Raw genomic sequence first — 15,551 nt, forward strand, 5'->3', positions numbered from 1 at the left:
GTATTGAAGGACGTCATAGTATTGAAGGACGTCATGCCTGTGGATGTTGTCAACATCTACAATCCAATCCCAAATGTATTGTTGTCTTATCTGTTGTAGTTCTTCTTGCCAAACAAATAACACAAATGTTACTGCACACATCACACTAAAATAGAAAATGAAAAAAAATCCAAACAACAACACACAAGCACCCAAATACGGAATTCCTTAAATGTGCTTTCTTCAAAAACTGCAAAGAACCACAACTCTAGAACACACAAAAGCGAACTACACCAATGTGCACTACAAATGAACAAAACAATGATGACAACACCACCAAATCAGTTTTGCAAACTTCCATCAAAAACAAAAGAAAAACAACTCTTTTCCACCAAAGCTCAAAACTTGACCAGAAAAAAAAAATTCATCATCATCGAAGACAGTAGGGAAATGTCTAATGGAAGCACAACAAACTTACAATGCAACACTATGGATGACAAAATCCTTGTCGTCGACGACTGAAGGTGGCCGTAGTCTCCACAAACCCACACCGAACTCTAAATGCAACAGTCTCGATGAATGATAGTCAATGGGAAAAGTGTAAGTGACCTCCGGTGTGGACTACGAAATGCTTGTCGGCGAGATCTTCAGGTGGGTAGTCGTTGTCTCCTGTTACTCTGGTGAGAAGTTGGAAACACTTCGTTTTCTCTCTCTCTCTCTCACTATCTCCACCAGTTCCTTGTTTCTCTTTGTCTTTCGCCCTTTCTCTCTCTTTCACACTTTGCAAATAATCCTCTCGCACGTGTAACGGTTGCTTTCATTAAAGCATTTGTAATAAAAATTTTAAAACTCAGTTGCCACATCAGATTTGACAAAATCGTGTCAAAAAATTGTCCAAATATCATTTTCATATTTGTTACTACAACGAAAATATACTTGTCGTTAGATAAACTATTAAGCCGGTACACAATCAAAATAAATATAATCAAATATAATATTCCATTGTCACAATTTTTGGTTAAAACCATAACAATTAATATTGTTTTTTATGTCAAGTAAACTAATTCCAGCAGATTTTTGTTGATTTTTTCCAGTCTTCCTGGTTTTATACTGATTATTTGCATGACCTTTTTTGGGATTCATATATATAAAAGATGTATCATGAAGGCACGGTTGCTTGGGAAAATGGGTAATATTTATTTGAATATCGTTTCAGGACATGTAATTCGGTAGGACTAATTTAGAAATGTACTTTAATAATAATGAAGCATAAAATAATAACAGAAATCGTTTTTACTGCATAAAATGAAATAATTGAGCATTAAGTACAAGATTAATATTATTACAAATGAAGTCACTAGCAATCGAAATATCGAATAGTTTCTGAACAATAGCTTTCATTAGCAAAAACAGCCATCACCTGCTTATGACTGAGGTACGCTATAGACAACAATAGACCTACCCTTGCCGCCAAATCATGGATAAAAGGTTAAAGAGAGACAGATTTTCAAATCTAATCAACAACGAACAAGACAAGAATCAAACCACAGACAGAAACATTAGTAATTTCTACAAATACTTTCGTGCAAGAGCTCGGACTTTGGTATCAAAATGGGACGACGTGATCCGAGAGCCAGGCAAGTACAGGGGATTGAGGAGAGTCTGCAATTTCCCAAACAAACAATAAAGTTACTTCATCTCCTATCACTTCAACAATCCGTAAAATGAGGTTTACAGACAGAATTAACATAAGAATTTGCACTTATTTCCACAATCAAATTAAGAGAACAATTAACACTTCTTTTACTGATAGGAGTGTTCCAAATCTTATCCTCTCGAACAGAACAAAAAGTAGTAGTTAAAACTCCGAAACTCCAACTACCGAAAAGAAACCATTGGGAACTTATTTTGCATTCTGCATATTGATACAGGAAGAATATTGTTCTCCAAAACAGTTAGTAAGGATGGAATTTTGCAACACTTACAAAAATTGCTTTTAACCTTGGGGTCGCGTTTTGGGCCTAGATTACGTGTTTATTGTTTAACTACGATAAAATATTTATGGCACAACAAATATATTCTCATTTACTTTCCTAATTATACACCAAGTGACAAAGCTTATCTAAAGGTAGGTCAGGTTCCAACCACAACCCCCAAGTCTTTGAGCGATAAAACATAAGTCTTTAAGCGACAAGACTTATCTTAAGGTAGGTCGGGGTCCTACCTATCACCACAAATAAAATTTCAGTTTGTCAATTGTCGTTCTAGTTGTAATTATGTACGAAGTATCTCATAGGTAATTTAGCATACCTATGATAGTGAAACATCGAATTGGTAATTATGGGGAAAATGTAGAATGTGGCTAATTCAACATTTTGATAAGACTAAGACTAGATTTTTTTTATTCCAACAGCTACAGGTACTTTGTGTAGTCAGCAAAGCATGCTTCAAGGAACTGAGAGAAGCATATTGTAGACTAAGAAAAAGCCACATACGAAACTGAAAAAGTAATGAAATGTACATATGAAACATGTTATTGGGGTGAGCAAGAGAAAAAACATATTACCTTTATGTAAAGCTCGTGCACCTCTTGGAAGAAACTTTTAATGCCATCATCATTACGAGAGTCATGTAGCAACATCAACCTGGTATGTATGATAAGTCAAGGAAAATCTCACACAAATGCAGAAAGAATGTTCGTAAGCTGTAAGAATTCTCCACTCTTGGCTTGTTCATTTTGTTCCCCTTCCGGTCACAGGAAAGTGAGCAGGATCAATGGCATAATTATACAATTAAAGAAGCAAACAATATTCAATGGTCCTTAAAGGTGGGGACTCCGTCTTCATTTATTTGGATAAAACAAGATTAATCAAAAAGAAAAAAGTGAACAACACAAGAAGGGCAATACAACTTTCTTTGTCTTAACTATAATTAACCCCACATATAAAGGATATGACCAGCTGTAACATACACGGACACCATAAGCTCATTAAACCTGTCTACCGATTTCAAGTACCTGCATAGATATGTCAAGGAACAATATGCTGAGAAAAAGAACATATAGAACAGAAGCACAAAAGAGGATCATGATGTCAAAAGTTTTAAATTTGAACTAGAATTGTGTATCACCCAAAAATTTAACTCACATAGCACTAGTAGTCCATGCGAGGTCCTGAACAATATCCAAAGCAGCATGGAGGATAAATTGATGCAGCTGAGCAGCATCCTCTCTCTGTCACCAGAGCATGGAATTGTAAAATGGTGTAAATTTGGTGAAGTAAAAGGATAAACTTCTTTAAAAGCCACATAAGACAAGCTGATGAACATAAGCAATTAAATTAATCAGGTGAAAAAACCCAAACAAAAAACAAATTACTCCATAACATTTTTCACACAATAATAGCGAAAAGAATCACACAACTTAATGAGTGATCATGGGTCAATCCACCTAAATAGTCTTATTACCAATATCTACCAAGCAGCATGTTAAACAATATAAATAAATTTCATAAATGAACAAAAAGCTTGAAAATCACAAAAAGCTAAAATAAAATAAATAAAGAAGAAAACCACACTTTAGCAGCTACTCCAACTTCAGCTTCATATATAGGAATATCATTTCTGCTAACAATGATGAAACAGGCAGTGGTTGCCATTATCAATACTCTGCACACACAAAATGCAAAAGAGGATATAATATATTATTATTATACTTATGTCCAATATATCAGTAAAAATTTCAAAATCACAGAAAAATGAAAATCCTAGTGATTTGAAAATATTTGCTTGCGTGCAAAAGCAGAACAAATTAATCAATTGAAGAAGCAGACACTGTCGTGTTCACTCCGAGTTTAAAGCTCCACCAAGTCATCTATATTTTTTAACTATTATATTATGTCTTATCTTCCTACTCCACTTCTTTCCTAGTAGACCAACAGAACAAGTACTTAGAAATGAAAAGGGAATAATGTGATTTTCATGAAGACAGAAACTATAAGGATTATTGGTCCAAAACCACAAAGACAAAACTAAAGCACATAATTTCCTTTACATTTTAACTACTTTTGCTGTTATGAGAAGTACATTTTTACGTATAACTATAAAGAGAAAAGAAAATAACTGTTGTCTACTCAAAAAGCATTATTTAATTTATTTTGATTGATCATTTTGACTTAATAATTAATAATTATTATCAAATTTCAGCATGCACCACCATGGCGGAAAGCAGTGGCGGTTTTCCGACCTACCGCTACAACAAGGCGGAGGCAAAACTGATTTCCCATGACGGTTCATGGCGGCCGTTTTTTGTATAGTGGCTGGCGGTGGGAGAATGGCAATGGTGGAAGAAGCAGAGTGGAGAAGAAAGATGGCAGCTGCATGGAGAAAAGTAATAACAAAGTTGGAGAAGGGAGGGCAGCAGCGGTGCAGAAACCCTAATTGCACCATGTTTTCTGTGTTTAAAACACACTTAAAAATTGGCTGAGGCCCCAATAAAAATTTAAAATCCACCCTACTCTAATAGACACAACTTTAAAACACTTTTTCTTTTATTTTTTCCAGCTGCAACTTACTACCACCAATATTCACCGCTGCCACCACTGCTCACTAGTCGCCGCCGCCATTAGCAGTCACCAGCCAAGCCTTTTTTTTATTTTCAGTTTTTTTTTTTTTAATTTTCTTCTTCTGCTCTTTCACTACAACTATTTTTCAAAAAAAAAAACCTATTTTCACTATATTATTATTACTTTTGCATTAAAATTACATGTGGGAGGATTATATTTCTTTTGAAAGTAATGTTTCCACCATAACCTGATATGTTTCCATTATAACTTTATAAGGAAATTTTTAGTTTCCTATATTTTCTGTTATCCAATATCAATAACACATTTTGAAGTTATCCTCCACCCATGTGACTGATTATCTGTTATGCTCAACAGTTCTTTAATTTGCCACTTAATTAATATACTTTTCACCATTGGTGGGAAACAGGATTACAAAACATTCCACTCCACTAAGTAGTAAATATGCTACCTGCTTACTAGGTTTGAGCAGAGGATAGCTAAGTATAAGTTAGATAGTTTCGATTCATTCAGGTACATCAAACACCATGAAATTTTAATTCAAAAGTGCACTTCCAACCCAATTGCCATACATCAATCAATAAGAACCACAAGTTAAACAGAAGGGAGATCTACAAAAGATCCCTCATTCACTTACCCTTTACAGGCTCTCTCATGTTTCATGATACAGATCAAATTCTAAGCAAAGATACATGACATAATAGATAATGCTCAGTTTTTCTTTGGGGCATATTCCACCAATTTATCCAGCATGGAAAAAAGCCAACATGGCTAAAACGGGTTTGTTTAACAGAAATTGGTCAAGCATTATAATTTTCCAGAAAAAAAAAATGGCATCCTTTATAATTTCAAAAATCCTTATCCTGAAAGATTTGGACACAGTTGCATCATCATGGGTTTCTACCTATCCAACACTACTGACACGTGAATTAGATCCAAGACAATATTAACACTCCATAATAGGGACCGATGTAAAAGATTTACAGTAAAAATTGCACCCAAGAAGACTGACTTACAATTAGGAAGCCAATTTTTTAAGACAATGCTTAACAGCGCCTGGCTATTGCAGTTTCAGTCAACAAGGAAAATTGAGTTTCATATTGGCTAATGTCAAAGACAGCTAGAAACATAAGCACTAAACAAACTGCATAACATAAGATAAATCATTACATTGCATATCAGAAAATTAGTTCCTAAAAGTTCATACACATCAAGACAAACGAATTGAAAATAAAAATTGATATAGAACTATCAATATTTAACGATCAAAAGTAGCACTAGCTATTGGTGGAGCCTATTATAAATAAGTATGTCATACTATTTAAAATATACATATTATTTTCATGAAACTATGATGGCAATTATAATGGAAAGTTACAAGATATTGGTGCTCATATTTTATGAGCAGCTTTATATGCAAAGGCCAATAGGTAGTAGGAGGAAATTTTAAGACAGAATAAAAACACCTAGCCCCTTCCTCGGAAAACTTAGTTCTATTGGGTAAGGTCTTGATGAAATCACTAAAGTGGTATATAGCGGTATGTGTCCATTACAGGGGCTGAGTTTAGTGTAGCAGCCATAGCGGACCAAATATCGGGCTGAATAGTGGTGCTATGCTCTGATTCCAGAAAATCCCTCTAAACAAAGATCTTATGGCTTTCTGAGGGAGTATGCTTGGGATTTCAATCTCCAAATATGAAATTTACAACGGTAATAATATTGAAACTGATCAACAAGACCTGGACTTAATAAATTGTGATTCATGATTATAGTAAACTTGTATTTGACTGTTGCCTGTATATACTTACAGTTACATGTTTTGTTTAAGACACCTATGACTTTTATTGTTAAATATGAACACCAATAATTTTGAGTAATGTTTACAACTTTTTAGAATTTGTATGTAATAACATGCATCATACAAACCATATAAAAAAAAATTCAAAATAGCAGCTAGCTTGTTATACCCTATCCCTCTTCTAGGCTCCGTATCTATACAGGAGTACAACACACCCTATCAGAGATTTCACTCTTAGTATTGACAGTATCTCCACAATCTTAGTATACCATCCTACAGCACTTAATAATAATAACTCTTGTTTTAACAAAAAGAAAATAAATTTAATTTCTCTTCAACATTATCAAATGGCCAAATAACTCTTAATTACTTTGGCATTTGGCTGCAAATACCACGACAGTATTCTGCAAGCTGATCCCATCTAGTAAATCATTGGCATATGGAATCGAACCCAAAGTAGGCCCATGTTTTAGCAATTGATAGTGGAACGGGATTTGTAATACACATACTAAGTCCTGATTGAAGTGAATCTCCCGCAGTAGATGTATCAATTACGTTGCACAAAAAGAATAAGACTTTAAGAACAAAATAGAAGGATGCACAAAATGAATGAAATCAATATCGAAACACCAAATCAATTGAATAGAAACGAAACACAAACTGAAATAACCCTAGATCCAATAGAGAGGAAATGCACGGAGATTAGAGAGCGAAAGAGACAAACCAGCGAGCGAGGAAGAGAGTTCTGAAGGATAGAGAGGGAGAGGAGGAAGCTCTGGATGCGAGAGTAAGGAATTCTATATTAGTGAAATTTAAATTTCTATACTTTAAATTAATCAAATATTTTACAATAATACTCATTATTGTTTTCCAATCACACTCTTCTTTAAAACTCTCATATCACATGTTTGTACTCTTAAAATATCCACTAAAATACTCTTTTGAGTGCTATTTTCGTCGGATTTATTTAATTTTATTTTGGTGTTTAATTAAGTTTTAATTTTTATTAATTTTAATCAATTTGAATATGTTTGCTAATAGCATATAAATAGTTAAGATATCAGTTTGTGTTTTTTTTTTAATTTTTTAATTTTAAAAAATTATCTACATATCAAATCAACATCGTATCACGTGTTATTATCATTCTCTCATGTCACTTATTACTTGTCATTTTCTTTCTTTTAATTTAGTTTTTATATTTGCTAATTTTGTTTAGTTTAGTTCTATTTTTTATTAAAATGAAATAATTTTGTCATTTTTTATTTGAGACAGTTTATTTTCTATATAAATTGTATATTAATTTTTTTTATTAAAATTAACATTTTTATTGATTATTTATGAAATTCAATTTAAATTATTAATAAAAGTGTAAATTTTAATAAAAATATTAGTATAACATTTATATAAAAATTAAATGATTAAATATGTTTTTGTCCCTTAACTTTCTACTTTCTGACAATTAAAATTAGTCCCTTTCGAAATTAATGAGAGATACATTGTTTTAAAATACATATTTTTTATGTGAATTTATATCTTTTGACTATTATTACACTTTTTTTTTTCATAATCCTAAAATTGTAACATTTAATAGCATAATACTACTTAAATAAAATATTTCATTATAAATATTTAAGAAGTCAAATAATTCAATATATATATATATACAAATATATATTAGTAAAGTCTTACAAGATAAGATTATAGTAATATCACTAATATACATTCGCATATATTAGACAAAGATCCTATTACAAGACTCCACCTAAAATGTTTTAATATTGTTGCTCCACCCAAACAACCGACCATTAAACAATAAGAGGTGCCTTAACACATGTTACTCCATCTGTTCATACAAATAAGGTGATCATTGCAAAAAAGAACACGACATGTAATAGACAAACAAACAAGATATGGTAAGCAAATTAACAAAATAATATCATATTTTAATAAAAACATGTTGTATCACAATACCATGCATTCCAACTAATCATACAGATTCATAACTATTAATAGATGACTCTTCTTAACTTAATACACACTGATATCAAATCTCGGGAGGTTTTAACACTTGCAATGGATAACCTCCGCCCACAAGGTTAATCCTATATAAGCCACTAGAACTTCAAAAAATTCTTCAAATCAGGACTTCCTACAACTCCCAACACCTCAACCATTTTTCTCTATATGAGTTGAATGATTAGTAGAGTATTAGGATAATTTCCAATCTTGAACTCCTATATCAATGCATACACTACTCAACAAGTGGACTTTTCCCATGGAATTCCTTTCACCAAAACAAATCACACTTTACTTCATGCTTATTACCATTATCTCATACAAAAATCCATTCATCTACAACATAACATATTTCAAACACTCATAATGTCAATACACAAACATCCATACACACATATACATCAACAAACCATATACCTTATTTTATTCAAGATCAAACTAAAACCAAAAGTAAGCATGTTTTTAACAAAACGAGAAACCTAAAATAGGCCAAACATAAGACATAAAATTTTCTAACTATAGACCTCAAATCAAAGATCTCACCATTCAAAGTAATAATTCTTGTGTCTAGGACATGTTATCAAAATTTTAGTTCGATTCGACAGTTAACGAAACGGAAATTCCATTTTTTTCCTAGATAATGCAGAGTAGAAAAACAGGGTGGCGCCTAATGCTGGAAAAGTGGCGCTTGGAGCTACAACCCTCTGGAACCCACTGATTTAAGTGTGTTGACGGTCTAACAATGGCATCTGACATTCCCAAGTCTGTGGCCATTGTCTCAATGGCGCTTTAACAACACCCGATGGTTTATCAATACACACAACTCCCTCTTTAAGCTTTGATTGAGCAATTTGACTCCTCTTTAGTTAATCTCCACTTAGTAAATTTTCAAACACTTAAAATTAAAGAATCTCACAAAGGCATCCAAGTTCATAAACAAAACAATAAATTTGCACAAAATCAACATACAACGCAAGCTTAACCTCAATTTAGCAACTTTAACAAGCCATTCAAAATTTCAAATGAAATAAACAAAATGATGCACAATCCAACATACTACACCAATTCAATATCAACTTATCAACTAAAACATGCAGTTCATCACCACAAAAGTAAATCACAAATTCATAATTTATCACATCAAAATTATGAGTTGACAACAACAAATTAACAATCTTGACATGCAAAAGCTAGAATTAGTTTTTCTCACCTGTAAAAGGCAGTCCAAATAGCTCTAAGAACACCAAAATGCCTTTAACTCCACATGATACTCTATCTACACGTAGAAACATCACAAGAATGATCAGGACATACAATTATGATCTTTGATCAATAGAGAGTCATATTAATAATCTTGGCATGCTAAAGCTAGAATTAGCTTTCCTCGTCTATATAAGGTTATCCAAATAGCTCTAAGAATACCAAAATTCCTTTAACTCTTCATGGTGCTCTATCTACACATAGAAACATCATAAGAACAATCAGAACATACCATCATGATTACTGATCAATAGAGACTCACATTAATGACTCTAAGGTCACATGTAAGTAAGTAAAGCCTACATGCAAAGAGAAAGATTGATTGGACCAAGAAAAAGGGTAGAAAACCAACCCACCTTATTGTGATTTTGATCGGCTACCCTTATAGAACTTAATGCTCTGATCACAAAGATATTCTCAGATCATCAAACAAATTAGCAGAGAAAAAGAACACCTAAAGAGAAATTAGAGGACTCTAGAAAAATAGTTTCTAAAAATATGATGTATTTTAAAATAATGAAACTCGTTTTTAAAAAATCTTATTAAACTTCTTATTTATATAAATCCTTCTTCTAAACTATAAGAAAACAAACACCTCTGGATATTACCCAAATACCCCAACTTAATTCGTTGACACGTGTCCTTTTTTTAGGTTTTTTCATAACTTTATCTTATTTTAAATAGAACCCGTGATCTGAATTGAAACACTGAGTATTTACTGATGTAACCCTTTTCTCCAAACTCAGTTTCGTTTGAAATTTTGGAGATAAAAGTAATTTGCTCTTTCCCGCTAATTTGAGTGTTGGATGGAGAGAATACTTTGTATGATTTGATTGATGTTAGATGCATTTTGAGGTCTGATGGTTTGGGATGATTTTTTAATTTTAAGGGCACTGTTGGGTGGTTCCAATGTATGGATCTTGCTTCTTCTTCTCTCCAGGTTTCAACCTCTCGCAACTCCATTCAAAAAATTAATCTTTTATTTCATAATCCATTCCCTTAATTTTTCGTCTTCCTCTACCAAAACATTTTCAAACCTTCTCCCACCCTTCTCCATTCTTATCCCTAAAGCATAAATGAGGGTCCTCATTTGTTGAAGTTGACATGGTTTTGGATTAAAAACGCCTTCATTATTTTGTTCTTCAAGCTTTTTCTACGACTCTCCAACCACATGGTAGGTTCTTCTACTTTTCCTTTTCTATTGGTTACCTTTTTCCTTTCCCCTTTAATTTCCCTTCATTTCGTGTTTATGTGTTGAAAGTGTCATCTGGGTACTCCAAATTAGTTCATATAATGATCTAAATATATATGATGTTCTTGAATGTTTAGTTTTACAGATTCTTATTGTGGATTGAACAAAAAGGTAAGTTTTTTTTTCTGTATTGTTTACTTATTTATGCTTTAATATGTTGTTTTTCAAATTTTATGGTTTTTTCAAAGTTATACTTTTACAGATTTTTTTATATTCTTCTGATGAGTTTTTATGGTGCATGACTAAATGCAAAAACTTTTGGTGAATGGTTCCCGACCTCTATTATGAATAACTTCTATTATGAATAGTTATGTGTATTGCTTTTATTTTTAAGGTTTTCAGAAGTTAGTACATTATTGGACTTTAAAACTATTATGTGACTTTATTTTTGTCTTGGGTTTATTGTCTTCTGATTGTTTGAACTTAACAATATTTATGAATTCAAATTAAAAAAGCATGGTTGTATGAAGTAATGTGAGAACAACTAACAAAAAATGTGTAGTTTGTGCTCTTAAAGTAATTTATGCGGATACAACGCCTTTATTATTTGCCTTCATTATTTCGTTCTTCAAGTTTTTTCTACGACCCTCCAACCATGGTAGGTTCTTCTACTTTTCCTTTTCTATTGGTTACCTTTTTCCTTTCTTCTCTAATTTCCCTTCATTTCGTGTTTATGTGTTGAAAGTGCCATCTGCCTACTATGTTCTTGAAAGTGCATTGTAAGTTTTTCTTCAAAATTTATATGATGGGGAACGAAATATGTTTTTTATTGCTTTAGTATATTATTATTTTATTATTCCATAGATCAGTATTTATATATGATGGGGAACGACCATAATTAGCACTGCCACGAAGGGATTGGTGAGAAACTTGCCAAAGTTTATATATGATGAGGAAAAAGGCTTTAGAGGTGAGTATACAAATGTTTAATTTGCTTATTTTCACGATTTTAAGGCTCATATATGAATAGTTTTGTGTATTGCTTTTATTTTCATGATTTTCATAAGTTAGTACATTATTGGACTCTACAACTATTTTGTGACTTTATTTTTGTCTTGGGTTTATTGTTTTCTGATGGTTTGAACTTAACTACTCAAGCCACCTAACAATATTTTTGAATTCAAATTAAAAACATGGTTGTATGAAGTAATGTGAGAACAATTGACAAAAAATGTGTAATTTGTGCTCTTAAAGTAATTTATATGGATATTTCAGTTTGTTATCTATTATGTTAGTGATGAGATGATGCAAAAGCTTTGTCAAGTGAGTTGTTGAATGTGGTATCTTCTATGGTGGATGCACACGGAAGTGATGGTCCCTTGCAAGAATATATGAATGCAGATGAGTGGGTTATGCTATTTATGGACATCTAATGAAATGAAATGGATCAGGCTAGCCATAAAAATATTGCTAAAAAGGTTTGTTTTTTTTTTCTTTCATGTGAAAAATTCAGTCAAAATGGTTTCCATTTAAATCAACTTGTGCACTTATTATGATATAAATGATGAAGTTGTTCTTTTTTATTTCTTTTGTCAGTGGATCCCTAAACTAAGGCATTATGCACCTGATGTTCAATAATTCTCATTGAAACCAAGTTAGGTAAGCATTTAACCCCACCCTTCATTGAATGGATTGGCATAGTTGTTACTGAAGGGGTTCTATTGTTTTTTTAGTGAATTTAAAAAAAAACTTTATTCATTCCAATAAATATAATTTCATTCAATCATAGAACTAAATTTAACTAAATATAAACTAGGTAAATGACTAAGTGTAGCTATTTGTTGATATTTAAATCACGAGTTTAACTTTGACTATAATTTCTTATACTAAATAGATCAAGGTGGTTGTATGAGGTCTGATAAGGGTCCATGGCAGGATCCAAATTTTTGAAGTCTTATTTCCTTTAGTTTTTTACTCTCAGTAAGCATTGAACATTGTAAAAGATATTAAAAAACTAACTATAGTTATTGCTTAGATTCAATTAGAAGTCGCATGCTTATGCATCCAGTATCTCACATTTGTGTTTGGATGTTAAAAGAAAGAGGTTGCAACATGCACACAAAGAATAAGTCTAACTTCTTAAAAAATGAATAATGAGTTGGGTTATGTGCATGTTTCTGTTAGTAGTTGTTGTTCATTCAGCTCATTGTAATTTAGAATGTTCCTAAATTAGTTAATCAAAAAATAGCTATCAGATAATCATAATAGTTTTCATATTTGATTTTTTTTGTCTTTTTTAATGATTAATGATGTGATTCAGTATAGAAATTTTGATTGTCGAAGATGCACAATATTGTTTTGTTGTTTTAGAATAGTGAAAGGTTAGTTCTTCCTTTAATCATTCAATCCATAAAGACAATGGAGACATTGGTGGGTCCCAATTCCAAGTCAAAAAATTGAAAGATAATTCTTCTAATTCTTGATACAGAGTATTAATCCCTATTCTGTTTCATAATAATTCTAATTCCATCAAATAATATGAATACTTTACATAGACATTACTATTGGGTTTTACTGTAAATGCATAAAAAACTATGAATATAAAGTTTTACCATAATACACTGAAATAATCATAATTATCTATTCATGTCGGATTCTGCCTTTGATAAAATATCAAGGAAAGTATAGCAAAGTTGTGATCACTGTGACCTTTCTTGAGTTGCTATGATGAGGATTGCCCGATTATTATTATAAAGATCTGGATTATATTAAAATAATCATAGAATGACCTTTATATATTACTACTTTTTCTACTTTGACAATGAAATTGCAATATGTCCTATAGGTTGTACTACTGTTTCTACTTTCTTTTTGCCTTTGATAGTCTACTGAAGATTTAAGGATGAGTAGAAAATGTGTTTGGGTCAATGTATCTTGTAATGCTACAATGATATGAATTTGGATCCCTGTAATACTACCAAAGTATCCCTTGAGTTTTTAGACATTCTAGAAATTTGGGATGTTGGAATAATCAAATTTTAAGACAGAAAATAGTGAGCATGCTAACTAGAACAGTTGTGTGCATGTAGATGGTTCTTAATGGTGAAGTACGATTATGTCGATGAAATGCTTTAAAGTCAGTAGATTTCTAACCTTAAGTTTAATTTTAGTGTGTGGTATGAAATGTTTGGTGCATTATCATGTCAAGAGTTTTTTATTGAATTTTTTTGTTGTCAAGTAGCAACGCAATATACATTATTTTGTTTCCTTTCATACATGTATATATATGGTGTTAATAGTTTCCTTGGTATTATTTAGAGACAATTATTTGAGCTTTGAACATTTTTTATATAGGCTGAACTTTCTCTGAAATGAGTAAAAGATTATTAAGGCTTTTTTAACTATTTCATTTTATATTTTATTTGTTAGGCATTGCAGAGTTATGGAGCTAGATTTATCTCAAAGAGGGCAATTTTATTTTTCGATAAAACCAATGGTTGAAAAATCATGGTTTGGTAGTATGTGGAAAGCTCCTCGGAAGCATGATGCTAATTCTGATAAGGTTGTATAAAAGTATAAGCATTTGATATAGGATGTTTTATGTAAAAGTAGTTAATTTATGGAAGTCTTTGCATAATAAATGGATTCTTAATTTATGGTACCAATTCCTAACTTATTAGTGAAATCATATCACAGATTAAAACCAACATCATTTTCAGATTTAACAGTTATTTAAAGAAAGTGGTTCCCTATGCTTAACCACTAAGTCTGCTTCAGGAACTCACAGATAAAAAAAATGGCAGACTTCCTAATCTTTGATAGATGAGTACCTACTCATTTGATTAATTTTTTAAGATCCATTCCAGAAATTCTTGCAAGATCATGGAATAAAGCTTAAATTAATTTGTTAGTCCCATACTTCTTTGAAATATTTAAACAGATCCAACTACACTTTAAATTTGGGTCCTTGAACTTATAAATATATACGAGTAATATTAGATATGAGCTTGATAAATGTTAGGGTATTATGGGATACATAAGCCTTATATTGAATAATATTAGATACTCGGTTGACTACACAAGTGGCTTGATCTTTTAACTGCTAGCTTTTAGGAGAGAATTTTTCAAACACAACAAAACCTATCAATTAATGTAAGTATACAACAATATTGTATATACTTTGTGGATATTTTAAGAATTAACCTTAAAATTGTTTTTAATAAAACATGTATTTTAACTTTAATATTTGTGATAACATTGTATAGTAAGAACAAAGAAAAGTGTGATGTTCCTGCTGCTGAAAATTCGACTAATGCAATGGAGTAAAGTTTTAATGTTGTACATACTTTGAAGGGTGGATTGTAAAAGAGGTTATTGCATGATGGTATTTGTAACCCTGAGTGTTTGATATGCATTTTTTTTTATTTAATGACCTTTAACTTTTAATGGAAAGTGAAGTAGAAATTTATAGAAAAGGAAATGTTTCTACTCCTAACAGCATGATACGCAAGGAAATCTAAAATCAAGTATGATATATATGATTTTTACAAGATATTGACAATATTGTGTATTTTATGTGATTATCAATATAATTGACAAATATTTGGTATTTTCAAATTTTCTTTTCAATGTAAAATGGATTTTTAGTTTATCCAAATCAATTGATTTTACTATTGTGATAGGTAACTTGTAATGAACATGATGTCATTTTTTAATTAATATAATA

The 15,551-nt window shown here is 31.5% G+C and overlaps 1 protein-coding gene and 1 long non-coding RNA gene across 4 annotated transcripts; one reads left to right on the top strand and one right to left on the bottom strand.

Moving 5' to 3' along the window:
* Positions 1-1,269: 1,269 nt before the first annotated feature.
* LOC114162227 (SNARE-like superfamily protein) lies at positions 1,270-7,248 on the bottom strand. 2 transcript variants are annotated; one of them, XM_085666172.1, is made up of 6 exons: positions 7,082-7,248; positions 3,555-3,645; positions 3,126-3,211; positions 2,931-2,995; positions 2,546-2,628; positions 1,270-1,641 (listed from the first exon to the last, which is right to left on the bottom strand). In XM_085666172.1, exons 2-6 carry the CDS (start codon positions 3,633-3,635, stop codon positions 1,549-1,551), a joined length of 408 nt encoding a protein of 135 aa, XP_085522298.1. In that variant the 5' UTR covers positions 3,636-3,645; positions 7,082-7,248; the 3' UTR covers positions 1,270-1,548. The 2 variants fall into 2 exon arrangements, with proteins under 2 accessions (XP_085522298.1, XP_085522299.1); XM_085666173.1 differs by lacking the exon at positions 7,082-7,248 and adding an exon at positions 5,576-5,703.
* A 3,282-nt stretch (positions 7,249-10,530) lies between these two features.
* LOC146883875 (uncharacterized) lies at positions 10,531-14,488 on the top strand. Of its 2 annotated transcripts, none has more exons than XR_014984381.1 (4): positions 10,531-11,795; positions 12,101-12,303; positions 12,422-12,484; positions 14,255-14,488. It is a non-coding gene; the product is annotated as an uncharacterized LOC146883875 (long non-coding RNA). The 2 variants fall into 2 exon arrangements; XR_014984382.1 differs by having other exon boundaries at positions 12,121-12,303.
* The last annotated feature ends 1,063 nt before the right edge of the window (positions 14,489-15,551 follow it).

Source organism: Vigna unguiculata, chromosome 9, assembly GCF_037176805.1.
Source record: "Vigna unguiculata cultivar grain cowpea cultivar isolate G323 ecotype 2 chromosome 9, ASM3717680v1, whole genome shotgun sequence".
Lineage (NCBI taxonomy): Eukaryota > Viridiplantae > Streptophyta > Magnoliopsida > Fabales > Fabaceae > Vigna > Vigna unguiculata.

What these genes read in the sequence shown, in the direction of transcription:
- LOC114162227 (XM_085666172.1), bottom strand. Translation starts at nt 3,635, where the DNA reads ATGGCAACCACTGCCTGTTTCATCATTGTTAGCAGAAATGATATTCCT. An exon ending in GCATGGACTACTAGTGCTAT is followed by an intron (nt 2,996 to 3,125) that starts GTGAGTTAAATT and finishes ATATCTATGCAG; the next exon opens with GTACTTGAAATCGGTAGACA. An exon ending in TGCACGAGCTTTACATAAAG is followed by an intron (nt 1,642 to 2,545) that starts GTAATATGTTTT and finishes GGGAAATTGCAG; the next exon opens with ACTCTCCTCAATCCCCTGTA.